General features: G+C 40.3%; 4 protein-coding genes across 4 annotated transcripts; all 4 read right to left on the reverse strand.

Annotated features, from left to right (window-relative positions):
- On the reverse strand, positions 7,618-11,317 carry LOC102190960 (protocadherin beta-15). The gene has a single exon (XM_018050246.1). The coding sequence runs from the start codon at positions 10,183-10,185 to the stop codon at positions 7,882-7,884; it is 2,304 nt and encodes a 767-aa protein (XP_017905735.1). The 5' UTR covers positions 10,186-11,317; the 3' UTR covers positions 7,618-7,881.
- LOC102182222 (protocadherin beta-18-like) lies at positions 12,649-15,601 on the reverse strand. Its single transcript, XM_013965620.2, has one exon. It carries the CDS (start codon positions 15,395-15,397, stop codon positions 13,007-13,009), a length of 2,391 nt encoding a protein of 796 aa, XP_013821074.2. The 5' UTR covers positions 15,398-15,601; the 3' UTR covers positions 12,649-13,006.
- PCDHB14 (protocadherin beta 14) lies at positions 21,976-25,968 on the reverse strand. The gene has a single exon (XM_018050247.1). It carries the CDS (start codon positions 25,403-25,405, stop codon positions 23,006-23,008), a length of 2,400 nt encoding a protein of 799 aa, XP_017905736.1. The 5' UTR covers positions 25,406-25,968; the 3' UTR covers positions 21,976-23,005.
- On the reverse strand, positions 26,665-27,048 carry LOC102181948 (up-regulated during skeletal muscle growth protein 5). Its single transcript, XM_005683057.2, has one exon. It carries the CDS (start codon positions 26,954-26,956, stop codon positions 26,780-26,782), a length of 177 nt encoding a protein of 58 aa, XP_005683114.1. The 5' UTR covers positions 26,957-27,048; the 3' UTR covers positions 26,665-26,779.

The raw sequence follows: 27,048 nt of genomic DNA on the forward strand, positions 1-27,048 counted from the left end.
CTTACAAAAAATGTATTTTTGAAATTTATATACTGTCAACTAAAGTGCTATTGTCTAAGCTGTTTTAAAAAAAAGAATAAGTGAAGGTTTTCCCACATTCTTTATATTCATAATACTTCTTTCCAATTTGAGTTCTTATAGGTACTTTAAGGGATATAGAAGAAATAAAACTTTCTCATATTCTTTTACATTCATTGGGTATATTTTCAATATGAATTCTCACATGTGTAACTAAAAAATGAGGGCCAGTTGAAGATTTTTCCACATTTTTTGCCTTCACAGAATTTTTCTCCAGTGAGAGTTTTCACATTTTCTTAGAGATGAAAGAAATGGAAGGCATTTTCACATTCTGTAAATATAAAGCCTGTCTCCACTGTGAGTTCTTACATGTACAGCAGTGCATGAAGAATGAATGAGAGCTTTCCTACATTTTGTATATTCATAGTACTCTTCTCCAATGTGAATTTTCACATGAGTCCTAAGATATAAAGAAAAGCTGAAAAGTTTTCTACATTCCTTATATTGTTAGGACTGTGTCCAGTGTGTCTTAGCAAGTGAATGATTAATGAAGGCTGTCACAGATCCAGTGAATTCACAGGATTTATCTTTAGTATGAGTTCTGTTGTACACATTTAAATTTGGAATCAGGCTGAAGACTTTTCCATGTTGATTACTCTCATTATATATCTCTCCAGTCTGAAATACCTTCCACATAGTAGATTTCAAGGTCTTTCTGAAGTATTTTCCAATTTGACCATATTTACAGAGATCCTCCACTAAATGAATTCTTAAATATCTCTCCTGTGTCTTGCACTGATCTGTGCTATGGCAAAAATGATGGTAATTACATAATAGGCAGCTTTTCACATTATAGATGAAGTAGTAATTAAGGTAGGCTGTGATAAGTAAAGGTTGTGTATTCCTATTTTTAGAGTAAATACAATCCCAAAATGTTATAAGTAAAAAGTAAATTTAGGATATAAAATGGAATACCAAAAATTACAGAATTGAGCCAAAAGAAAACAAACAAAGGAGAACAGACACAATTATAGAAATAATTATATTAAATGTAAATAGAATGTACTATCTTATTAAAAGGCAGAAATGATAAGACTGGATAAAAAAGCAAGATCCAACTCTATGTATAATAGTTTACCGAAGATGAACTTAAAATATAAAGACAGAATAAAAGCAAAAGGATGAAAATTTATATATTATACAAACCCCAAGCATAAGAAATATGGGTAACTCTACTAATATCAGATTTAAAGTATTACTAGAAACTAAAAGAGATATTTCATAATTTTTAGTGTCAATTTATCATGAAGATAAAATAATTCTAATGATGTGCACATCTAGCAACAAAGCTTCACAATACATAAGGTTACAAAAATGCTAGAACTGAAAGAATAGACACAGCCACAATTAACAAATGAAGAATTAACATTTTTCTCCCAGTAACTGATAGAACATGTAGGAAAATGTGGTAAGAATAAAGAATATTTAAACATTATGAAAGCAATTTGGTTTGATATTTACAGAACACTACTCACCACGACTATAGAATACACATTTCTTTCAAGCATACATATAAAACATATCAAGATAACCCACATGTTAGATAACAACAACAAAATAAGCAAAACTCAATTAAGTTTAAAGGAGTGAAATTATACAGAGTAAGTTCTCAGACTAAAACAGACTTATTTGGGATATCTAAAATAATATCCCCAGATATTTGGAAATTAAGTCATACTTCTGGTTAAGCAACAGATCAAAGAAGAAATCAACAGGGAAATGATAAATTCAAACTTAATAAAATCACGATGTATCAAAATTCATGAAATGCAGCTTAATCCATAGCAAGAAATTTATAGCTTTAATTTTTATTTTTTTACATTTTAATATGTATTAGGAAAGAGTCAATGATCTGAGCTTTCAGAGAAACCACAAAAAGAATAGAAAATTAAACCCAAAGTAGGTATAAGAGAAGAAAAACATATGAGTAGAAATCAGTGAAACAGAAATAGGAAAATAACAAAGACAAGGCTGGTTTAAAAAAATGATTATGATTAATAAAATTGTTATACTAACTACAATACTGATAAAGGCAAAAGGAGAGAAAACATATTTACCAACATCCAAAAATGAAAGAGGGGTACTACTACAGATCCTAAATATATTGAAAATATAATAACAATATTGTCAATAACTTCATGCATTACCATCTTAGATAAAATGGACAAACTGTTTAAAAAACACAAGCTACCAACTGACACAAGTGGAAATAGAAAACTGGAACTGCAGCGTATTTATTTAAGAAGTTGAATTTGCAATTCAAAATTGCCCCACAAAGAGAATGCTAGCCACACATGGCTTCTATGGTAAATTCTGTCAAATACAAAAAGAAGAAACAATAAATACCTTATAAACCTCTTTCATACAACAGAGGTGGAATAAGAATTGTCAGCTCATTTTATGAGATCAGTATAACCCTGAAACTAAAACTGACAAGAGGATAATGTGAAATATATATAGAGAGAGACAAATATCTCTCATGAACACAGATGCAAAAATGCTCAACAATGCAAATTGAAACCAGCCAATAGATAACATTTTCACACTGTTGCATGCCATCTGGAAGAAAAACAGATAAACAATTTGCCTGATGAATCACAGCCATACAGGTGCTCTTCCGTTCCCAGTCTGCAGGACTTCAGTTTGTCGCATCTCCTAGGATCTTTGTATTCTTCTACTGTTGCTGCTACTACCTCAAGTTCAGAATGGAAATAGACTTGATTCAGATCTCACCACTCAGATTTCAGCTGTGACCACCATCACTACTGCTGAGATGATATTTGAACTTGCAAGATAGAAACTACCAACAGGACCAGGGCTAGGGGAAGGTAAGCAACTCAGAAGAAAAATTAATGGGTCAACGAAATACTTAGGAAGTAAAGATAGATACTACTTAATTCAATATTCTAAAAAGTCAAACAATGAAATAATTCATGATGAAACAAAACATCAATATTTTAAATAAAGACAGGATCCAACCCTACACATGAACAATTTGATTCAACAATTTACTTTTTCCTGAGCTCACTGGAGAAAAAATGACCAAGTCTGGTTTACACTTCCCTCCCCAGTGGCAATTCTATTACATACATTTATGCATTAAAGGAAAAAAAACATTTTTACAGTGTGGAAAAGCTATCAAAAAGCTACGGAAAAGCAGTTACTCTGGTATATTATCTCTGCATGCAGAGCATCTCTACCATTTGCTAAAGCTACTCCCCCTCACCCCTGCCACATACATACACACACAAATGCACACATATACAAGCATACACAAATATACAAACACTCTGGGTGAAGCTAAGGAATTCTAAAACTTTTTGAGGTAATTCCATCATGTATGATGATATATTTTTATTGATTTTTCATGATTATGCTGATAAATTGGAAGTAACACTCTTTTCAAGGTATTCCAGATCAGTCAAAAAAGATGTAAGTAGGAAGCCTTTGGAGATGCCTTTAAATTCTACACTTTACCAATAAAGTACTTGTAAAGTAAGATAGGAAGAGAGTAGTGGCTACTGACACCTTGAAGGCTGAAAACACACATCTCTGTATATTGAAAAAGTTGTCAGGAATTTCTGATCCTTTCATCAAGCATATTCTACCAGGACATATAGATTGCTGATATGCTTATGAAGAGTTTCAGGACTCATATGTGGTCAATTTATTTTACTAAATAAAATTTTTGGCTGTGCCAGTTCCATGCTTGAGAGGGAAACAAATGGTTTGTTTCATAAATAAACAAACCTTAAACAAATCTGGTTTGTTTCATAAACTTCTAGTCATCTTGTGAAGACACCACTGATGCAGATTTAAAAGTATAGCTGGCATTTATGAGGTCACTTTCTCATTCTGTTTTCCAAAACTCAATTTTCAGGGTTGCTACTAGCCAGGAAAATTCCTTTGGAAGTTCAATTATTTGTGCATGTTTATATTAGTCAGATTGAGAGATGATTGAATAAAGATATAAAGTCAGCCATGGAAACTCAAGAGTACTGTCCCTTGATTACACCTAAGGGAAGGTAAAAGTTGTTTTTTTTTTGACAAGCATGTCATATATCTTAAACAGACAACTAGGACCTAATCAGACAACTTGTGTGAGCCAACCTTACCCAGGAGAAGGAGAGAAGAGATATGTCAGCTTGGAATGCATTTGTCTATAATCAACAGAAAACCTGACTACAATTGTTTAATCACATAAGAGTTTATTTATAAAGTGCAACATAAAGCTTGGGAGGAGGTAGCATAGAGATGTGGTAACTTGACAATGCTGTAAGACATTCAGGGGCTTTCCATCTTACCATACTTGGTATATATAACCTTTGTTCTGTGGTATTCATCTCATGGTTGCAAGTTGGCTGCTTCAGCTCAAAGTTTACTCCTCAATACCAATGCCAATTAAGAAAAAGGAGAACAGGCAAAATCCCAAGGAATATGCCACAGCAGATTATCCCTTTTAAAAATATTTCCCTTAAGCCCAATTCCCAATTACACTTTTATATCATTAGCAATAATGGAGTGATATGACATTCCTATCTGCAAGAGATTATGGGAATATGAATATTTTGGCCTGTAGTAGAGGAAGGCAAAGAAAAATAGGCTTGGAAATAGCTCTGTTGATAGCCATTTGTATTCATGTTCTATAGCTACTATTAGCAAATTATGACACAAATTTATTATCTTACATTTCTGGAGGTCTGAAGTTAAACTGGGCTGAAGTTAAGATATAATTATATTCCTTTCTGGAAGCAAGGGAGAATACATTTTCTTATCTTTCTAGCTTCTAGAGGCTATCTGCATTTTCTCACTGGTTGCTCCTTTCTATCTTCAAATTCAGTAATAGCTGGTTCAGAGTTTTTCACATAGTATCACTCTGATACTTTTCTGCTTCCCACTTGCACTTATTAAAGGTTCTTGTGGTTCCAAGCCCACTTGGATAATTTAGAGTAATCTTATTATAAGGTCAGCTGATTATCAACCTTAATTCCATCTGCAATTTAAATTCCCCTTTGCCACATAACAAGATATCCAGAGATTAGGACATAGATACTTTGTGAGGCCATTATTCTCCCTATCATAGTCCACTCTCTGGTCCCCAAAGATTTACAGACATCCCATATAAGAAATATATGTAAGGTCCTCAAAGATCTCATCTCATTATAGTATTGTTCAGTGTGTATGCCCAATACAAATAGTGTACACCTGTGACATCCTTGGCTTTCTTTGCTAATTTTAGCATCTTTTGCAATCTGAATAGGCTGAGAATTTTTTAATTCATCAAATTCTGGTTCCTTTTTTAACTTAACAGTCCTTCCCTCAATCTATTTTATCCTTCTCACATTATACTATAAGCAACAAGAAGAAACCAGGCTGCATTTTCAACATATGCCTGGAAATCTCAGCTAAATATCCAAGTTCATTGCTTACAAGTCCTTTTTCTCTCACATTTCCACTGCAGGACACAATGAACCTGTTTTCAGCCACTAAGTAGCAAGGATTCCCTTTCCTCCAGTCTCCAATAACATTTTCCTCATTTCTTTCTGAGTCCTCATCATTAGTGACTTTCACATCCATATTACTACCAAGTCTCCTAAGGTTTTGATTTCGGTATTCTACATGGCAGTATATGTTTTCTCAACCATACTTCCTTTCTCAACTTACTTCCTTCTGAATCTTTGCTAGCAGAGTTATTAACATTTGTATTTCAACTAACAGTCTGTCCAAAGCAATCTAAGACTTTTCCATCATGCTCTTTACAATTCTTCCAGCCTATGCTTGTTACTCAATTCCAAACCAGTTTCCATGTTTTTAGTTATTTGTTATTTGTTACAGCAGCACTCTACTTCCAGGAACCAAAATCTGTATCAGTCAGGGTTCAATCAGAGAAACAAGCAGCAGGAGATATATGTTAAGAGATTTATTGCAAGGAAGTGACTTATTTGATTGGGTGAGCTGGCTAAGCAATATCCGAAATCTGTAGAGGAGGCAATTAGAAAGGAAAGGCTGGAAATCTGGGGCATCAACTGAAGCTTCTGCCCACAGTTGGAATTTCTTCATCTCAAGGAAGACTCAAAGCTGCTTTTAAGGCCTTTCAACTGATTAAATCAGGCCCATCCAAATCATCTAGGATATTCTCCGTATTTTAAGAATGATTACGCTCCTCCTCATGGAATTTTCCAGGCAAGAATACTGGTGTGGGTTGCCATTTCCTCCTCCAGGGGATCTGCCTGACCCAGGGATTGAACATGCATCTCCTGCACTGCCTGCAATGCAGGCAGATTCACAAGAACTCCTAACTGAAAAGGACACATGTATTCAAGATACACATGTGTACCCCAGTGTTCAAAGCAGCACTAATTACAATAGCCAGGACATACGAGCAACCTAGATGTCCACCAACAGATGAATGGATAAAGAACATGTGGTACATACATACAATGGAATATTACTCAACTACAAAGAGGAACACATCTGAGTCAGTCTAATAAGGTGGATAAATCTACAGATATTATATACAGTGAAGTAATTCAGAAAAACATAACATATTAACACACATAAACAGAATCTGGAAAGATGGTATTGATGAACTTATTGGCAAGACAGCAAAGGAGATGCAGACATAAAGAACAGATTTTTGGACACAGTGGGGAAAGGAGGGTGGCAAGATTTGAGAGAGTAGCATTGAAACATATATATTACCATATGTAAAACAGATAGCCAGTGGGAATTTGCTGTATGATGGCAGGGAACCCAAATCCGGTGCTCTGTGACAACCTAAGGGGTGGAAGGTGGAAGGGAGGCATGATGAAGGGTACATATGTATACCTACCAGTGAGTCATGCTGATGTATGGCAGAAATCAACACAATATTATAATTATCCTCTAGTTAAAAATAATATTTTTTTAAAAAAGAACTCAGTCATCATGGGTATCATTAAACTCTTAACAGGATCATGACTTCAGTTAGATATAAGGAAGAACTTACAAGTCTTCAACATCAAATCAGAACAGAAAGAATAGATGAAAAAGAAAAAGATATACTTTGATGAGATAATGTATTTTAAAGTGAAAGTCCAATGATTACAAGAGTGATTTTGAAATAAATAGGAAATTATACATGTGGCTATCTACCGATAAAAATCCAAACAGAGCTTGGAAAAAATTGGACATAAGTAACAGAAGAACCTGGCAGGTATAGTCCATAGGGTAGCGAAGAGTGGGACATGACTGAAGTGACTTAGTACAGCACACAGCACAGCACACAAATATAAATGGATTCCATTCCAAACAGAAGAGGCATTATAGAAAAGTCATAGTTGTGTAAATAACAAAAACTTAAAACCTTCCAGTAATAAAAAAATGAAATATGATAAAATGAGTCAGACATTTTTACATAGTGTTATATACAGTGAGAAAAGAACTTTTTAAAGTTAGAATTACTTTTATCCTGAGAGGCTTTCATATTATCATTTAGAAATAAATAGTAAAAATTTAACCAGTAGTACGAACTTTCCTGATATAAAATTTTACTAACAATAATTGGAAAACTAATTATAGGGCAAACAGGCCAACAAAACGAAGATTAGCATTACTATGAAAAACTTTAAAAAGAAGAAAGACAAGTAGAATTACTACTACCAGGTTAAAAAAGGGAAAGCTGTAGGAGATAAAACTAATGTACGCAGTTGGAGAAGTTTCAGATGCCTAAACGATTCTGGAAGGTTGGACTTCCTTCTGATTTCCTTTCAAAGTTTGATTCTAGAATACTGGAATTTGATTCTAGAATACTGGCGTTTGATTCTAGAATTTGAACTCATTCGTCCCAGTCCCTCCCATCAGACACACCTCGTACTGGTAGCTCTGCGACAGGGTCCCCGTGCCGCTGACGTCCACCAGGTGGCCCGGGAAGTGGCCCTCGGGCACCGGGCAGCGACCCGCCGAGCCCGCCCCGCCCCTCCTGCACAGCCGCACCGCCACGAACACCAGCACCGAGAAGAGGAAGAGCGACGACACCGACGCCAAGGCCACCACCAGGTAGACGGTGAGCGAGTCGGCCGGCGCCGCGGCCGCCGCTTCCGCTTCCGGGGGCGGCAGGTAGGGCTGCGAGAAGCCGTCCACCAGCAGCACGTGCAGCGTGACGCTGGCCGACAGCGGCGGCTCGCCGTTGTCCTTGACCAGCACCACCAGCCGCTGCTTGGGCGCGTCGCGCTCGCTCAGCAGCCGCGCCGTGCGCACCTCGCCGTTGTGCGCCCACACGCCGAACAGCCCGGGCTCCGTGGCCTTGAGCAGCTGGTACGACAGCCAGGCGTTCTGGCCCGCGTCGCCGTCCACCGCCACCACCTTGGTCACCAGGTAGCCCGGCTCGGCCGCCCTGGGCACCAGCTCGGTGCAGGGCGCCGAGGCGTTCTGCAGCGGGTAGAGCACGAAGGGCGCGTTGTCGTTGGCGTCCGCCACGAGCACGCGCACCAGCGCCTGGCTGCTGAGCGCCGGCGAGCCGCGGTCGGTGGCGCCCACGTGGAACTCGAAGGCTCGCAGGGCCTCGTAGTCCAGGGACGTGAGGGCGAAGAGGTGGCCGTTGTCGGGATTGATGGACACGAGGGAGGCGAGGGGCACGATCGGGTCGGGGGGCGGCAGCAGCGAGTAGGTGACCTGGGCGTTGGCGCCCGCGTCTGTGTCTGTGGCGCTGACGCTGCCGATGTGCAGGGCGGGGCTGTTGTTCTCTCGGACCCACAGGGTGTAGGAGGTCTGGGTGAAGGCGGGGGCGTTGTCGTTGACGTCGGACACCAGCACGGTTATGTTGTGCTCGGTTTTCAACCTCGGTGTCCCCAAGTCGGTGACAGTAATGGTGACATTATACTCAGCTTTGCTTTCTCTGTCTAGCGCCCCATTTGTTACCAGCGTGTAGAAATTCTCTTCAGATGGTTTCAGAATAAAGGGGAGATCATCCTGGATGGAGCAAGTCATCTTTCCGTTGTCCCCTGAGTCTCGGTCTCGAATCCTAAACAGGGCCACTTCTGTCTCGGGAGAGTTTTCAGGAATGGGGCTGGTAAGTGATGAAATAGTTAGTTCCGGGGCATTATCGTTAACATCCACAACCTCAATGGAGACAGAGCATTTTCCAGAAAGTCCCCCGCCATCAAATGCATCTATATCCAGATCATATGAGGGTACTGTCTCAAAATCGAGTTTTTTAATTAGGCGAACTTCTCCCGAAAGGCTGTTTAGCTCAAAAGTTGGGCTCATCTCCTGAGAACTGTAAAAAAGGGAATATGATACCTCTCCATTTGTCCCAGTGTCTAAATCTCTAGCAGAAACTTTGACAACTAGGGCGCCTACGGGGCTGTTCTCCAGGACCTGCACCTGGTAGTGGGCCTGCGAAAACTCAGGGGCGTTGTCATTGATATCCAAGACCAAGATTCTGACCTCGGTGGTACCAGATCGAGGCGGAGAGCCGCCATCCAGCGCTGTGAGGGTTAATCTGAGCAAGGCCTGCTTCTCCCGATCAAGCTCTCGATCCAGCACCAGCTCTGGGTATTTCCTACCATCCCCCCGACTGCGGGTGGAAACATGGAAATAAGAATTGGGACTGATACTGTAGTTTTGGATGTTGTTGTTGCCCACGTCCAAATCTTGAGCTTTTTTCAGAGGAAACACTGTCCCAGGAGGGCTGTTCTCTGGGATTTTCAAAGTGATTTCTCTTTCAGGAAACTCAGGAGCATGATCGTTTATGTCTCTCACCAGTAGCTCAGCTCGAAATACTCCCAATGGTTTCTTCAGTAACACTTGAAAATGCATTACACATGGATCTGTAGGGCCGCACATCTCCTCCCGGTCCAGTTTCTCATTTAATGTCAACTTCCCAGTCTGCAGATCGAGGTGCAACCGGGGTTCGTTATCCTCAGAGACCACCCGGGCTTCCCGCGCAGCTAGCTCCCCCGCTCCGAGCCCTAAGTCCTTGACAAGGTTGGCCACAAACGAGCCGCTCTCTATTTCCTCCATCACGGAATAGCGACGGGATTCCCAGCCTGCAAAAGTCACTCCCAGCAAAAGAAAGAGAATCAGGACTTGCCTTTGTTGATGAAAACGCTCCCCTCCGGCCTCCATCTTTACTTCCACAAATGCCTTTCCAGGATCAAGGGCCAGCTCTATTTTAGGGAAAGATGAGACCGAGAATGTGATGGTTCTCCCAGTTGGTAACCTGTCCGGAAATGTCGGTGAGTAGCATTTTCTGGAGACTTGTGAGCTTTGCTTACATTACAGTCTTTTCGCTTCCGCTGGAAATCTGATGTAAAATTGGTAGCATTTCCTGGGCATATTTTTTCGACGCCTTAGCCTGCAGCGCCACCATGCGTTGTCTTCGAAAATAATTTCTACAATTGTATTCCCTCTATATAATAATCTAAAAGGCTATTAGAAACTTAATGTTTGGGGGAACAGTATATAATCAGAAAACCAGGCAATCATAATTATTCATACATCATTCAAGGAAATATGATTGATATCTATGTACTAGGTTCTGAAGTACATCAATAAACAATCTAGACATTGTCCCTACCTTCTAGAACCTGCTGTCTAGGTGAGGTGCTTTCAGGAGAACTTAGAAGTGAAAGGACACTTAATGATGATAGGTCATCTTCATCTTGTAAAAATAACAATACAAGCCCATGTGATTTATCAAAAGCCTCTCCATGAAACAGAAGGAATTCCTCTACATATGCTTTTAAATTCTATGTACCCTATGTGTCAGAATTGTGGTTTCCATTGTTTGAATCGCATAAAGGAAAAAGCTACCATTTAAGTCCAGTTTATAATACCTATTATACATAAGGTCAGAGAATTAGGATTTTATGAAACTTTACAAACTATGCGAAAATGCATATGAGGGCACTTCCCATCTCTCTTCCCCTTCTCTTTTCCCCTAGCATTGGTCATTGTCTTATAAAGCAGGTATGTACATATTTGTTTCTTTTTTGTGTTATCATTGAGTTTGAGAACTTTGTTTTGTTCACCTTTACACCCACTAACATTGAGAACAGTTACTGGCAGAGCATTCCTGTAGATGCTCAACCAGTATCTGTTGACTAGATCAATGAATCAGTTCAGTTCAGTTCAGTGAATAAGTCACAATTAATTGTAAAATTCTGGTGGATGGATTCTCCTCCTAATATAGAAGTCCACCAGCTTTGCTGACATTCTGCTTCATTATATGAGCTGTATAAACAAGGCAGCATGTTCTCAAATGGCTTTTTTTCTATGTTCTTATGAATAGTAATTTGAAATAATTCAGAATGGCATAAAATGTTTTTTCATTAAATGGCAAAATGCCCTCGTTCCTATAAGCAAAGGAATATATTATAATAAAGAAAGAACATAATAACAAAGCTCTGGTGAATCTACAAATAAGTTGTACATCTTTTAAGAACACATTTTACATTGTCATTGTTTTTGAATATCATTAATGTCATAATGGGCTTCTTCCCAGGTGGCACTAGTGGTAAAGAACCTGCTTGCCAATGCAGGAAACAGAAGAAATGCAGGTTTGATCCCTGGCTTGGGAAGATCCCTTGGAGAAGGGCATGGCAACCCACTCTAGTATTCTTGCCTGGAGAATCCCATGGACAGAGGAACCTGGTAGGCTACAGTCCATAGGGTCGCAGAAAATTCTACTGTGGGACCTATTATTCTACTAGGTAAGAAAGAATTTTTCTAGGAATTTCTAACTTCTGTTAAACACTCCAAAGACCATTCAGTTTGGAAATATCCATCAATTCTTTATAGACCCTCAGAGACTACTACTAATATTCTACAATCTTTGATCCTAAATAGTACATTAATATGAAAACCACTATTTTTTTAACATCTCAAACCAATAGTAAGGTCCAATCTATGCAAGACTACCTAAAAATGCTTTTGACAAGGGGAAAAAACAATTTGTCTATCTTATTTAGAGGGAAATTTATTAAAATATCACATATTTGTTTCAAAAAACTCAATAGAGAAATCATACTTGAAAGAGATCAGAAAATTCACAACAAGGTTAGTCTTTAGGCATCTCCTTTCTTCTTATCTAAGTAGATTGAATTTCGGTGCTTTTTTCATGTATTTAGCCATCATGATATAATTTTCTTGTTAAGTAATGGGCTATTTTATACTAGTTTATAAAGCCATTTTTTAAAGCAGAGAAAATGAGATTGGTCAAGCTTGTATCAGTAATGTCTACCACCTTGTCTGATTATCTGAAATCACAGAGGGAGATAAGTCATATAAAATAAACATGGTTGCAACAATATACTATTACTGAAGAGAGAAGTTTTCTGAAAAAGGTAGGGTGGGATAGACACTACAAAAGGGACCTATTATTTAAATATTTTGAAATAATCTAATATTTCAGTAACATTCATATATATTATACAGAAGGTTGATATAAAGAGAGCAAAAGTCTAAGTATAGGAGAAATTGTAGTCTTTTCCATTTAATACAATTGTGAAACAAAAACATGCATTTTGCAGACATTTCTCCATTAAAAAATTTAAGACAGGTAGGCATAATATGATTCAATAGATGATATAATAATAATTCATTATATTTTATGATGCCCATCTCCTAAGTAACCACAGTATCAAAAAATTAGGAAGAGGTTTCTGAACAACAAACAGAATGCATCTGGAGTCATCTTCAAATCAATAGTGTTTGATGACAAAAAGCTGAAAAATTGAACAAATGTTTGTGACTTTGCAGTAATGAAGTTGAAAGATCTTTCCATCAAAATAGAATAAAGAGCATACATATGACTATATATACTCAACAAAAATTGCTAACCTTAACTAGGAAAATTAAATCAGCAAAAAAATTCTATATGAATCTAAAAGCGAATGGAAACAGTGCATTTTGAAAAAATTTCCAACTCCAATAAACGAATAAATTCCTAATTGAATCCAAAACCATTTAGAAAGTCTGAGTTTTCTTCTACATTAATCATGGACCCCCGATGATTGGAGGCAACAGACTTCAGAACCTTGAACTCTCTGGTCCCAGTTCCTCCAGTCAGACACACCTCGTACTGGTAGCTCTGCGACAGAGTCCCCGTGCCGCTGACGTCCACCAGGTGGCCCGGGAAGTGGCCCTCGGGCACCGGGCAGCGACCCGCCGAGCCCGCCCCGCCCCTCCTGCACAGCCGCACCGCCACGAACACCAGCACCGAGAAGAGGAAGAGCGACGACACCGACGCCAAGGCCACCACCAGGTAGACGGTGAGCGGGTCGGCCGGCGCCGCGGCCGCCGCTTCCGCTTCCGGGGGCGGCAGGTAGGGCTGCGAGAAGCCGTCCACCAGCAGCACGTGCAGCGTGACGCTGGCCGACAGCGGCGGCTCGCCGTTGTCCTTGACCAGCACCACCAGCCGCTGCTTGGGCGCGTCGCGCTCGCTCAGCAGCCGCGCCGTGCGCACCTCGCCGTTGTGCGCCCACACGCCGAACAGCCCGGGCTCCGTGGCCTTGAGCAGCTGGTACGACAGCCAGGCGTTCTGGCCCGCGTCGCCGTCCACCGCCACCACCTTGGTCACCAGGTAGCCCGGCTCGGCCGCCCTGGGCACCAGCTCGGTGCAGGGCGCCGAGGCGTTCTGCAGCGGGTAGAGCACGAAGGGCGCGTTGTCGTTGGCGTCCGCCACGAGCACGCGCACCAGCGCCTGGCTGCTGAGCGCCGGCGAGCCGCGGTCGGTGGCGCCCACGTGGAACTCGAAGGCTCGCAGGGCCTCGTAGTCCAGGGACGTGAGGGCGAAGAGGTGGCCGTTGTCGGGGTTGATGGACACGAGGGAGGCGAGGGGCACGATCGGGTCGGGGGGCGGCAGCAGCGAGTAGGTGACCTGGGCGTTGGCGCCCGCGTCTGTGTCTGTGGCGCTGACGCTGCCGATGTGCAGGGCGGGGCTGTTGTTCTCGCGGACCCACAGGGTGTAGGAGGTCTGGGTGAAGGCGGGGGCGTTGTCGTTGACGTCGGCCACCAGCACGGTTATGTTGTGCTCGGTTTTCAGTCTGGGAGTTCCCATATCAGTGACCGTGATGGTTATGATGTACTCGGCTTTGTTCTCTCTGTCCAGTGGGCTCTCTGTTTCCAAGGTGTAGAAATTCTTGAAATTAGGCTTCAAGAGAAACGGAATGTTGTCCTGAATTGAGCAAACCATCCTCCCGTTGTCTCCAGAGTCTTGGTCTCGGAGGCTAAAAACCGCGACCACCATTTCAGGCGATGAATTTTCTGGTATGGGGCTGGTAAGAGATGTTACGACTACTACTGGTGGGTTGTCATTTACATCTACAACTCTAACTAAAATTACTGATTTTCCTGAAAGGCTCCCACCGTCAATGGCCTGAATATTTATTGTGTAAGACTGAACTAATTCGAAATCCAGAAACGCTTTTAAACGGACTTCACCAGAAATTGGATGGATTTCAAATGTCTTCTGTATGTCTCTGGAAACGTGGGAAAATGAGTAAGATAGTTCTCCATTTATTCCTGTATCTAAATCTGTAGCAGATACCCTGACGACCAAGAAGTCCAGAGGGCTGTTTTCTGGTATCGGAACCTCATAGACGGACCTCTCAAACTGTGGGGCATTGTCATTGATATCTAAGACCAACACACACACCAATGCAGTTCCAGACCTCGGTGGAGACCCGCCATCCAGGGCTGTAAGCGTTAATCTAAGCTCAGGCTCCTTTTCTCGATCCAGAGGTTGGTCCAGTAACAGCTCTGGGTATTTTCTACCGTCCTCACTGTCTTGCAGTTTAAGGTGGAAATGAAGATTGGGATTTAATGTGTAGTTTTGGACACCATTCTTGCCTACATCCAAGTCCTGAGCGCTATCCATTTGGAACGAGGTTCCTGGAGCAGTGCTTTCTGAGATTTTCAGAAGTATATGTTTGTCTGTGAACGTGGGAGTGTGATCATTTATGTCTTCAACCCAAAGCTCAGCCCGAAAAAATTGCAAAGGATTTTCAAGTAATACCTGGAAATGCAATATACATGGCTCGGTAAGATCGCAAAGTGCCTCCCGGTCCGGTTGCTCATTTAAGAGCAAGTTGCCAGTCTGCAGATCCAACCGCAAGTGTGGTTTATAATCATCAAAGATGACTCTGGCCCCCCGTGCAGCCAGGTCTTCCACACCCAAACCTATGTCTTTCACCACGTTGCCTATAAAGAAGCCGATCTCGGTTTCCTCTGCTACAGAATATCGCCAGGTCTCTGAACTCACCGAAGACCCTCCCAGGAAAACAAAGAAAAGCAGCACTTGCCTTATCTGCTGAGGGTTTCCTTTTCCTAGCTCCATGGCTCCCTAGTCAAATGCCTTTCTTCGGAAATATTTCAATGCAATCTCAAACAGCTTCTCTCATCTACCAGCATGAACCTTTGGGAGCCTGTAGACTTGCAGTTCTGTGGCAAAGGAGTTTCTGGCTCCCTAGCTTTCTCTTGAAAGCCTCTTTTAATCACTAGTTCTCCGGCACTCCCAGTTCCAAAGATTCACGGAAACCAGAGCGTCTGATGGTACAAATATTTTCCAATGTTATCCTGCAGCGCCACCACGCGACTCTACAGATTCTCAGGTTTTAAATATAGTTAAGTAAGTTTGAGACAAAATATTAATTTATCCTGTTTGTTGATAATGCAAAAGGTATTTTCTCCTGTATTCCTATATTTCTCCTATATTTCTTTTCTTTTTTCTTTGTAGTATGTGATGCTGTTACTTTTACATCTTTAACACAATAGACTACAATCACTAGAGCTGTGGTGGATATAAAAAGCGTATTTAAGATATCATCCCAAGCTCAGATAAGTTATGCTTCCTCTGAAGACAATATATAAAACAACTAAAAATAGTTAAGAGGACTCTTTTATGTAATTGACTTAGTGAGCAAGAGTTTCCAAGAAAAATTGGAAATGGGACCAGAGATCTTAGTCTTCTCTAGGTATCGGCAAATACACTTCAAAAAAATGATTCGGATAAAGGCATGCACTGGAAACTGAACCTGGTATATGAAAACAGTTGTTCAGGGGAGGCTGGACAATACTGGCTGGGTAAATGGTACTGTTTATTTAGGAATACTCCATAAGTGACCTACCTGGCAGCAGTAGAAAGTAAATGCGCATCAGTATTGAGTAACGTAAGATATGTCCAGTTTCTGTCAACATTTTTAAAAAGTTGAACAAACTGGAGCCCAGTTTAGTTGTGGAACTGAATTCTGTTTTGTACACCCAAGCCTTTCAGAGACATAATTCTATATATTTTATTCCTCCATTCATTAATTTGTTTGGCAAATATTTATTGAGCATACACTTTGTGCTAGGCATGGTGATTAGTGTTGGGGTAGAATGGGAAACAGACAGACATAGTTTCTGTCCTGAAAGATGGAGGCAGAAAAGTGATCACACATTTAAAATAGAGCATAATGAATGCCATGATAAGCAAAAGTTCATGCTTGTATAAGAGCATAAATGAGGGTCACCTAACCAGAATTTTACTTCCTTCTCCATTTGGAAGTACAGGAAAGACTTTTCTGGAAAAAGTAAATTCTGGTTTGATACATGAAAAATGAGTATGAGTAATCCAAATAAAAATTGGACATGGGCTAAAATTTCCAACAAACTAAAAACATGGTTGTACAGATCCAAAATGAAAGAAGTGTTTTGGAAGAACTGAAATAGGATCAGTATGGCTGAGCCATAGAGCAAGAAGAGAGAAATGGTGAGATTGGAAAGATCAACAAATAATTTTGTAACACATGCCAAGGTATTTAGACTCTACATAAATAGAAATGTGAGATTATCGAAAGGTTGTAAATAGAAAAGTGACATGACCCAGTTTTATTTTTTAAAAGATCATCTTGTTTCAGAGTTGATGATAAATCACAGAGGAGTAAGACTAAAGGCAAGGGACAGATTAGAAGTTGTTGCATTAATACAGTTAGGTGGTATTGCTCTCATCTACAAATGCAGTTATAGAGTTGTATTAGGATAATAAAGATAAAATATGCAGTATGTGGTGATTAAACAGAGTAGAATAAGAATGAGTAAAAGTAAATGTACTTTTTTTTCAGGCTTAGGGAATTGGGTGAGTGTTAGTTCTGTTAACTGATAGAATGAACACAGGAAGACCAGAAGGCATACGGATAGAGCTAGAGAAAACATTTAGTTTTGATGAAGGGAAAATTTTAATGTAAAACATGTTGAGTTTGAGGTGTCCATAGAGCATCCATATAAATTATTACATAAATGATCTTACATTATATAAAGGGAGGAAGGAGGTTTGGGCTGCAGAGAAAATTTGGGACTTATTGATCTGAATGGTGACTGAAGCCCTTAGAGAAATAACGTAGGTTGTAAATTAAGAGAAGTATGTTTGAATTTGTGATTTTAGAGATACAGCTCTAAAAGACTATTCTCTTTAGAAGTGGTCATGGTCATATAGATCTACTAGACTTGGGAAGAATTGGATGTCACTTGAGATGAAGATAGAGAGTAAGTCAAACTCCTGGACTTAGGACTGTAGTAAGGCAGGGACAGAGGAAAACTGTAAGAAGTTGTATTTGAAAACTAGCTTTACCCCACTTCTCTCCCATGATCTTGATTAATTTAAAATCAACTGACATCCAGTTAACTTGATTCCCTCATTTGATAACAAGCAAAGACTATTTAGGCAGGAAGGTTTGCTAATTTCTTTTAGCACTTTGAAGGTAGTTTACTTTTAAAAAATTTCCGTTGCTACTGTTGAGAAATTGTCAACATGGAACATAGCTTTCAGTCTATCATGTGTTTAAAGATGAAAAGTCTTTTTCCTATGACTTTTCTTTAAAAAAAAATCTGCTTTTTTCAAATTTCACAATGGTTTCCAGGTATGGTTATCTTTTGTTTATCCTGTTGGGCTTATTTGGGTCTCTTGAATCTGTGCACTTATGTTTTCATTAATTCTGAAGAATTCCCAGCCATTTTTTTAAAGATTGATTTATTGGCTGCACCAGGGTCTTCATTGCTGCATGCAGGCTTTCTCTAATTGCAGCAAGCAGGGGCTACTCTCTAGTTGTGGTGCTTGGACTTCCCATTTTGGTGGCTTCTCCTGTTGAGGAGCACCAGCTCTAGGGCGCAGGGGCTTCAGTAGTTCCCTCTAGCAGCATGTGGGATCCTAGTTCTTAGATCAGGGATCCAACCTGTGTCTCCTGCTTTGCAAGGTGGACTCTTAACCACTGGACAGCCAAAGAAGTCCCCCAGTCATTAGTTTTTCAAATATTGCCTCTGATCCAGTCTTTCTCATCTCTCCTGGAATTCTGGATAAATATGTTAAACTTGTTTACTCTGTTATCCTTTTCTAACTACTTCCCCCATATTTTCTATCTTATTAACCCTACGAGCTGCATGTGGGATATGTTATTTTCTGCTCAATCTTTTGCTCCACAAATTATTTTGTTGCATTTAGTTTTATATTAAACCTTTTATGCAGTTTAAAATTGTATCACATTTTTCAATTATAGGAGTTCCATTTGATTCTTTCCTAATCTCTCACAATTTATTGTTTCTTGTTCCCTGTACATTTTAAAGTATATATTTTATTTCAATTGAAGTTGTTAGCTTATTATAGATATAATGTGTCTGATAATTGAAACATCTGAAGTGTTTACAAATTTGAAAAGTGAAACTGTTAGGCGCTCAGCTCTTTGCGGCCCCATGCACCATAGCCCACCAGACTTTCTCTGTCTATGGAATTCTCCACGCAAGAATACTGGAGTAGGTAGCCATTTTCTCCTTTAGGGGATCTTCCCCACCTGAGGATTCCCTGGGTCTCCTGCATTGCAGGCAGATTCTTTACCGTCTGAGCCACCAGGGAAGCCCATTTGCAAGTTTATTTATTTTTTTTTGTTCCATGTTTTGCTGGATTTCACTCATGGTGTCATATTTCCTTGTGTATCCAGTTTTCTTTATATTCAAGTTAACATAAAAGTTATTTATATAAATAATTCTAGGCATAAGATGAATAAACCTTCTTTCATAGAAGGTCTCCATTTGGTTCTATCAAGATCTGGGATGACTACTTGTCAACTACCACCGTAAATTAAGTTCAACATTAAAAATAAAGTTCAAGGCTGAAACTGTACACAAGGGCTCATCAATTTCTGGTTTTTTATCATAAAGGTAGTAGTTCTTAGGAATCTGAATTTATTGAAGTGAAGGTCTTCTATCAGCTTCTCAGTATGTTAGGCTTTGATTTTCTCCCCCATATACACCATCAAAATAGAGGTTCACATTTCCCAGAATTCCAAATCCCAGGGAAAAAATTTGATTGGGTGTTGCTTTATCTTTCTGAATTACCTTTTAACATTAACTGTGACCTGACAATGTATTAGTGTTTTATTAAGCTATTTTTTCCAGTGGGAGTGTTGGTGTACATAACCTGCTGCTGCTAAGTCGCTTCAGTCATGTCCGTCTCTGTGAAACCCCAGAGACGGCAGCCCACCAGGCTCCGCCATCCATGGTATTCTCCAGGCAAGAACACTGGAGTGGGTTGCCATTTCCTTCTCCAATAATCTATACCACCCCTACTAAAAATATAAAATCTCAAGGATATTGTTATGTCTCAAAATGAGAAGCAAATACTTTGTTCTCATGGAGTGTGGGGAATTGATCTTATTGAGAGGATAGAGAATATATATATTTTGACCAACTTGATCTGATCAATACTAAACCAACTATGATGCTGCAATCAATTTAAGAAGTGTCTTTGAAGAAATAGTTTTTTTGGTCATTGATACTGGAATAGCTTACACTTCTATCTGTACCCCTATGTAAAATACACATCTTCTTTCCTACATCTGTTCCTTCTTCTTTTCTTCCAATATGTTTATATATTTGTATATTTTTACAAGTATATTATGTATTATATGGATATATTGGTACTGTACTATAAATCTCAGTCTCTTTTTTCCTTTTTTCTTCCTTTTAAAACATTTGGAATTTATCCATGATTGTACACCTAGTTCACTCCTTTTCAACACTGCATAGTAAAGTGAAGGGAAATGTTAGTCGCTCAGTCATGTCCGACTCTTTGCCACCCGGCAGACTATAGCTCACCAGGCTCCTCTGTCCATGGGATTCTTCGAGCAAGCATACTGGAGTGGGTTGCCATTCCCTTCTCCAGGGGATCTTCCTGACTCAGGAGTCCAACCCCGGTTTCCTGCAGATTGTAGGATTGTAGGCAGAGTAAATTCACTCCTTTTGAATAATGCATAGTGCTCCTTCACAAATATGTTTCACATTTATCAACTGCTTTACCGATGAATATGTAGACAGGCTCCTATTATTTGCTTTCCCAAGATAAACATTCTTATGCACATCACTTTGTAAAGCTATATTAGAATTTTCTGGCTATATGCCCCAAAGTAGAAATGCTAGATCATAAACTGTGTATATTTTTATATTTTTAGTAATACTAAATTTACATACATACTAAATTTCATTAAATATTATTTAAATTCCCTCAAAATGGGGGTATATGCAATTTTCTATGCATATACATCTATGGTTCCATATGATGTTACCCAAATTTCTCATCTATGGGTGTAAAATTATTTTATCATGTATGTCATCAACTAATGAGGTTGTGTGTAACTTTGTGTTCTTTTCAGACTTTGTTTTCCCCTCTTTTGAATTACTTTTCTCTTTTGTCCTTTAAAAAACATTCTATTGACTCCCTTGATTTTCTGACTTTTGCTGATCTGCAGGAGTTATCTGAATAATCTAAATATTAATGCTTCTGAGTTAAAATGTTGCAAGTAGCTTCTCCCTGCATCCCATCTGCTAGTTTATCTGAGCTATCTTCTAGTTTTAAGGTAGTAATATTTGTCAGTTTTTATCTTTATTGTTTGCACTTTTCAAAATTTATTATTTTTAAATTGAAGGATAATTGCTTTACAATATTGTGTTAGTTTCTACTATATATCAACAGGAATCAGCCGTAGGTATACACATTTTCCCTCCTGAAACTCCCTTCCATCTCCTGTTTGCACTTTTAAAACCTTGTTTAAGAAAGTGAAACCAACAGTAAGGTTGTAGAGATTTTTACTTAGATATTTTCTTTATATAGTGAATTTTCCAGCCAATTTTACTGGAAAAGTAATCAGTCTCTCCCTCCCTCCAGTAATTTTGACATCTCTTTAGTCATGACTAAATTTTCCTATGTAAAAGGATCTGACCTTGAATTTCATTCTATCTGGCAGTGTACAAGCTTGTTTCTGAATTATTCAAGTAGAGTATTTTGTTCTTGTCTATTCTTACTCTTATGAATAAGAAAAGTAAGATTTGCTTCTTATGCCTCTGAGAGGTAAAGAGGGTCCAAACATTTTTTTTTTTCAGGACTGTATTGCTTAATGGAGAAGGCAATGGCACCAACTCTAGTACTCTTGCCTGGAAAATCCCATGGATGGAAGAGCCTGGTAGGCTGCAGTCCATGGGGTCGCTAAGAGTCAGACATGACTGAGCAACTTCACTTTCACTTTTCACTTTCATGCACTGGAAAAGGAAATGGCAACCCACTCCAGTGTTCTTGCCTGGAGAATCCCAGGGACGAGGGAGCCTGGTGGACTGCCATCTATGGGGTCGCACAGAGTTGGACACAACTGAAGTGACTTAACAGCAGCAGTATTGCTTAAATGTCTAGTTAATAAAATTCTCACAATTAGTAAGTATCTGTTGCAATGCAAAATACGACCAGTAAAAGCTTCATGAAGCAAAAAAAAATTTCTTAAGAAAATTGGAATTTGTTTTGCATATTTTACAACATCAAGCAAAATTGCATTTTACTACATCATCTAGTCTATAATATTTAGTTTTATAAGAGAAATCACAGAAATGTATATGCACAGTAGCTTTATTATCCACACTACATTATAGTTACTAAAATCTCCACTGAACTGTACACTTATAGATTGGAGATATTATGATTTGGAACACCATGAGGCATCTATAAGCCATTAATATAGACCCATCCTTTGTGAACATCTGAGAAAGAGCATAAATATTAAGGATTTTTAATATTTTAAAAATTCAAAGTGAACCGAGTTCATTTCTTTAACAGTTTGAATTTTCATCTTAATTCTTAAGAAGTTTTTACCTTTATTTTATTTAAGATGACACCATAAACAATCAAGCCATGTAATGAACACTATAAAACAATACAAATTTAAACTGGCAAATGTGGCATATTGAGAGAAAACAAAGCAGCAATGTAAAATAGCAGAACTCCTCCCCTCAAAACAGCATCAATGACAATGAGAAAAAAGGGAAATTACTTAAGAAATCACTAATTTTCAATGTGGTCAGTTTTGTCATAAAGTGAATTCATGAAAAACTTGATATAACAATAACCAAAACAAATAAGGTACCCTACTACTGAATATGGACAGGTAGCACTTTTACCCTTTATGATGAAAAATTTGAAAGGGACGAGTGCAATAAGATCCAATATACTTTCCACCCAGTCAACAGGACTTTTAATTTTTGAAGTCTCTATCTATGCTTTGATGAAATATCTACAAGTAAATTACATATACAGTGACATTCCCTAATACTTTAGAATTTGCACCTCCAAATAATAATGTCATCTTGCATAACAATGGCATTATCACAACAAAAAATTAGCAATAACTCTATTACTATGACATTTAGACCAAATGTACCAAAAAATCAGAAAACTATTTTTCCATGACATTATATAGCCACTAATTTAAAGCCACTGAAGATTTTTAAAGCAACTGCGAGGAGAGCATGAGAAATGATAATACATGCAACTACCATCCAACATAAAATATATTACAGATTGGCAAAAAGGGGCCTACAAAAAAAAAGTGGGGTCTATAGTTTGCCAAGAATAACAAAACATCAAGTTTAAATTATTTTACTGAAGGTTGAGTCCAAAGCTATTTCTAAAGTTCTCATTTTCCCCTATATGCCTACCGGAGTCTTGGACTGGAAGATCAGGGATAATTGGCTTCAGAAATTTAAATTCATTCGTCCCAGGACCTCCCATCAGACACACCTCGTACTGGTAGCTCTGCGACAGGGTCCCCGTGCCGCTGACGTCCACCAGGTGGCCCGGGAAGTGGCCCTCGGGCACCGGGCAGCGACCCGCCGAGCCCGCCCCGCCCCTCCTGCACAGCCGCACCGCCACGAACACCAGCACCGAGAAGAGGAAGAGCGACGACACCGACGCCAAGGCCACCACCAGGTAGACGGTGAGCGGGTCGGCCGGCGCCGCGGCCGCCGCTTCCGCTTCCGGGGGCGGCAGGTAGGGCTGCGAGAAGCCGTCCACCAGCAGCACGTGCAGCGTGACGCTGGCCGACAGCGGCGGCTCGCCGTTGTCCTTGACCAGCACCACCAGCCGCTGCTTGGGCGCGTCGCGCTCGCTCAGCAGCCGCGCCGTGCGCACCTCGCCGTTGTGCGCCCACACGCCGAACAGCCCGGGCTCCGTGGCCTTGAGCAGCTGGTACGACAGCCAGGCGTTCTGGCCCGCGTCGCCGTCCACCGCCACCACCTTGGTCACCAGGTAGCCCGGCTCGGCCGCCCTGGGCACCAGCTCGGTGCAGGGCGCCGAGGCGTTCTGCAGCGGGTAGAGCACGAAGGGCGCGTTGTCGTTGGCGTCCGCCACGAGCACGCGCACCAGCGCCTGGCTGCTGAGCGCCGGCGAGCCGCGGTCGGTGGCGCCCACGCGGAACTCGAAGGCTCGCAGGGCCTCGTAGTCCAGGGACGTGAGGGCGAAGAGGTGGCCGTTGTCGGGATTGATGGACACGAGGGAGGCGAGGGGCACGATCGGGTCGGGGGGCGGCAGCAGCGAGTAGGTGACCTGGGCGTTGGCGCCGGTATCTGAGTCTGTGGCGCTGACGCTGCCGATGTGCAGGGCGGGGCTGTTGTTCTCTCGGACCCACAGGGTGTAGGAGGTCTGGGTGAAGGCGGGGGCGTTGTCGTTGACGTCGGACACCAGCACGGTTATGTTGTGCTCGGTTTTCAGTCTGGGGGTTCCCATGTCAGTGACCGAGATGGTGATGTTGTACTCGGCTCTTTCCTCTCTGTCCAGGGCTTTATCTGAAACTAGGGTGAAAAAGTTCTTGAAGGTCGGTTTCAGAAAAAATGGGAGGTCATCTTGGATAGAGCAAATAATCCTTCCATTTTCTCCAGAGTCTTGGTCTCGAACACTAAAAAGAGCCACAAGGGTCTCTGCGGCGTTCTCTGGAATTATCTTTGTAATTGATGAGATGATCACTTCCGGTGGATTGTCGTTTGTATCTATTACTTTCACTAAAAGAGTGCATTCTTCGGAAAGACCCCCACCGTCTGTTGCCTGAATATTTATAGTGTAGGATTGTACTACTTCAAAATCCAGTTGTGATCTCAAATGAACTTCTGCAGATATTGGATTGATTTCAAATGTTTTACGAATATCTTCTGATGCATGAAAAAACGTATAAAGTATTTTCCCATAATTTCCTGCATCCAGATCCTTAGCAGAGACGGTGATAATCCAAGAGCCAACCGGTGCGTTTTCCGGGACCTGTACCTCATAGAGCCTCTGCGGAAATTCCGGGGCATTGTCGTTGATGTCTAAGACCTTGATGAGGACCAAAGTTGTCCCAGACCTGGGTGGGTTTCCACCATCAAGTGCTACAAGTGTTAATCTGAGCTCAGGCTCCTCCTCATGATCTAACGCTCTGTGCAGGACCAGTTCTGGGTATATCTTTCCATCGTCGCTGTCTTGAATTTTAATGTAGAAGTGAGAATTGGGGCTAACTGTGTAGTTTTGAAGACTGTTGCTTCCTACATCCAAATCTTGGGCACTCTCCATTAGGAATGTAGTTCCAATAGTGGTACTTTCTGATATTTTAATAACTATTTCATTGTCAAGAAATGTAGGGGAGTGATCATTTATATCTTTGATGTGCAGCTCAGCCTGAAAAAACTGTAAAGGGTTTTCCAATACCATCTGAAAATGCATCACACAGGGCTCTGTGGAGCCACACATCTCTTCCCGGTCCAGTTTATCATTTATCAGCAAATCCCCAGTCAGCAAATCGAGGTGCAAATGCTTTTCATTATCATCACATACTACCCGAGCCTCCCGTGAAGAGAGCTCCTCCACACCAAGCCCCAGATCCCTTGCCAGATTAGCCACCAAAGAGCCGATTTCTGTTTCCTCTGCCACAGAATAGGGCAGAGACTCAGGATGCGCCTGAGACAATCCCAGTAAAACAAAGAGAATCAGGACTTGCCTTTTCCGCAGAACTAGTGCCCCTCTGATCTCCATGGTTCTTTGAAGAAACCTCTTTTGTGGAAATTTTTTAGTTCAGCCCTAATTTTGCAAACTGAGGCTCTGATTTTTTTTTAAGTTGGAAACTTCTGAAGGCTATATAAACCTCCAAGTCTGTAGGAGAAGCGCCTTAATACCTCTCTTTTCGGTGGGTTGGATGTTCTCTCTTCTCATGAATAATGGAGCCCTGTGCTGTAGAAACACTGTTTTTGTCTTATACTGCAGCGCCACCATGTGTCTCTATGAATTTTTTTCAGTAAAAAATTTTTTCTCTTTGAACAAGTAATTCATCAACTCATCTGGAGTATTTTAAAGCAAATCCCAGACATCATGTACTTTTACCTCTAAATACTTCACTAAGTATCTCTAACAGATAAGGACTACAAATTTAGTGATACCTTAATACATTTTATATTCGATATGTGTTTGCATTTCCCCATTTTCTTTTAAATCAGTATTTAAACAACGTTCATGAAATGCATTGAATTATCAGTTTTGAATGCTTGACAAGAAGAACCATTAAAATATCCGGAACCGAAAGAATTATGTTTTATTCAGGCCATTTCTTGAGTTATTGCAAATGTTTTCTCCTTTTCAGTCTTGTAAACGCTTATAGATTTCAGTCAGTTATGGTTAATATTGTCATTACTTTTTCACTTGTATATTTTTAAAAAACTACATATTAAGGACATGACATTGTCTTTATGGGGCTCAAAGGCTAGAAAATTTGGTAATCACAATATGCCAAAGTAATCAAATATGCCAGATAATCAAAATATGCCAAAATATATGCATAGGTAAATAGTAATATGTAAATACCTAGAAGACACATCTTATACCCAGGAGATAGCACTGCATAGTGGTTATGAACATGGATTCTGGAATCACAGTATCTACATTAGAATCCTAGTTCTACTACTCACTGTCTACAGTCACGGGCAAATTATGTACCTCTGCTTCCTTACCTATAAAATAGGGGTAATATTAATGTTTACCTTTTAGGATGATTATTGTAGGAATCTAATGGTTTAATATTTACAAAGTGGCTGGTAAGTGCTTGTTCAGTTCAGTTCAATTTCTCTTTGTCCGACTCTTTGCAACCCCATGGACTGCAGCATGCCAGGCTTCCCTGTCCATCACCAACTCCCAGAGCTTGCTCAAACTCATGTCTATCAAATTAGTGATGCCATCCAACCACCTCATCCTCTGTCATCCCCTTCTCCTCCTGCCTTCAAATCTTTCCCAGCATCAGAGTCTTTTTTTTTTTTCCAGGTTCATAATTTATTGTACAAATTGAGTATCACATGATGAGTTGACATTAGCTTCTTCAGGCATGGGAACTTAACAGATAATGTACAGTTCAGAATCTGTTTATGTTGCTTTCACAGCTGGAGTTTTTTTAGACCTTAACTTGAAGTATAAGACTATCAAAGCAATACTTCCATATGTGGCCAGCACACAATTCATTCTCCCTGTGAGAGTGTAAGAGTTGAAATATTTTTTGATACCAGTGAAATGGAACTGGGCATCAGCTTCTGGACCTGCCATGATTTCAATCTTTCAAGGGGTTCAAACTCCACGGCCTGCGTCCTTCACCGTACGCTGCTGCCCCTCGATCCCGCCGCATCAGAGTCTTTTCC

The sequence above is a fragment of the Capra hircus genome, chromosome 7 (genome assembly GCF_001704415.2).
Source record: "Capra hircus breed San Clemente chromosome 7, ASM170441v1, whole genome shotgun sequence".
Lineage (NCBI taxonomy): Eukaryota > Metazoa > Chordata > Mammalia > Artiodactyla > Bovidae > Capra > Capra hircus.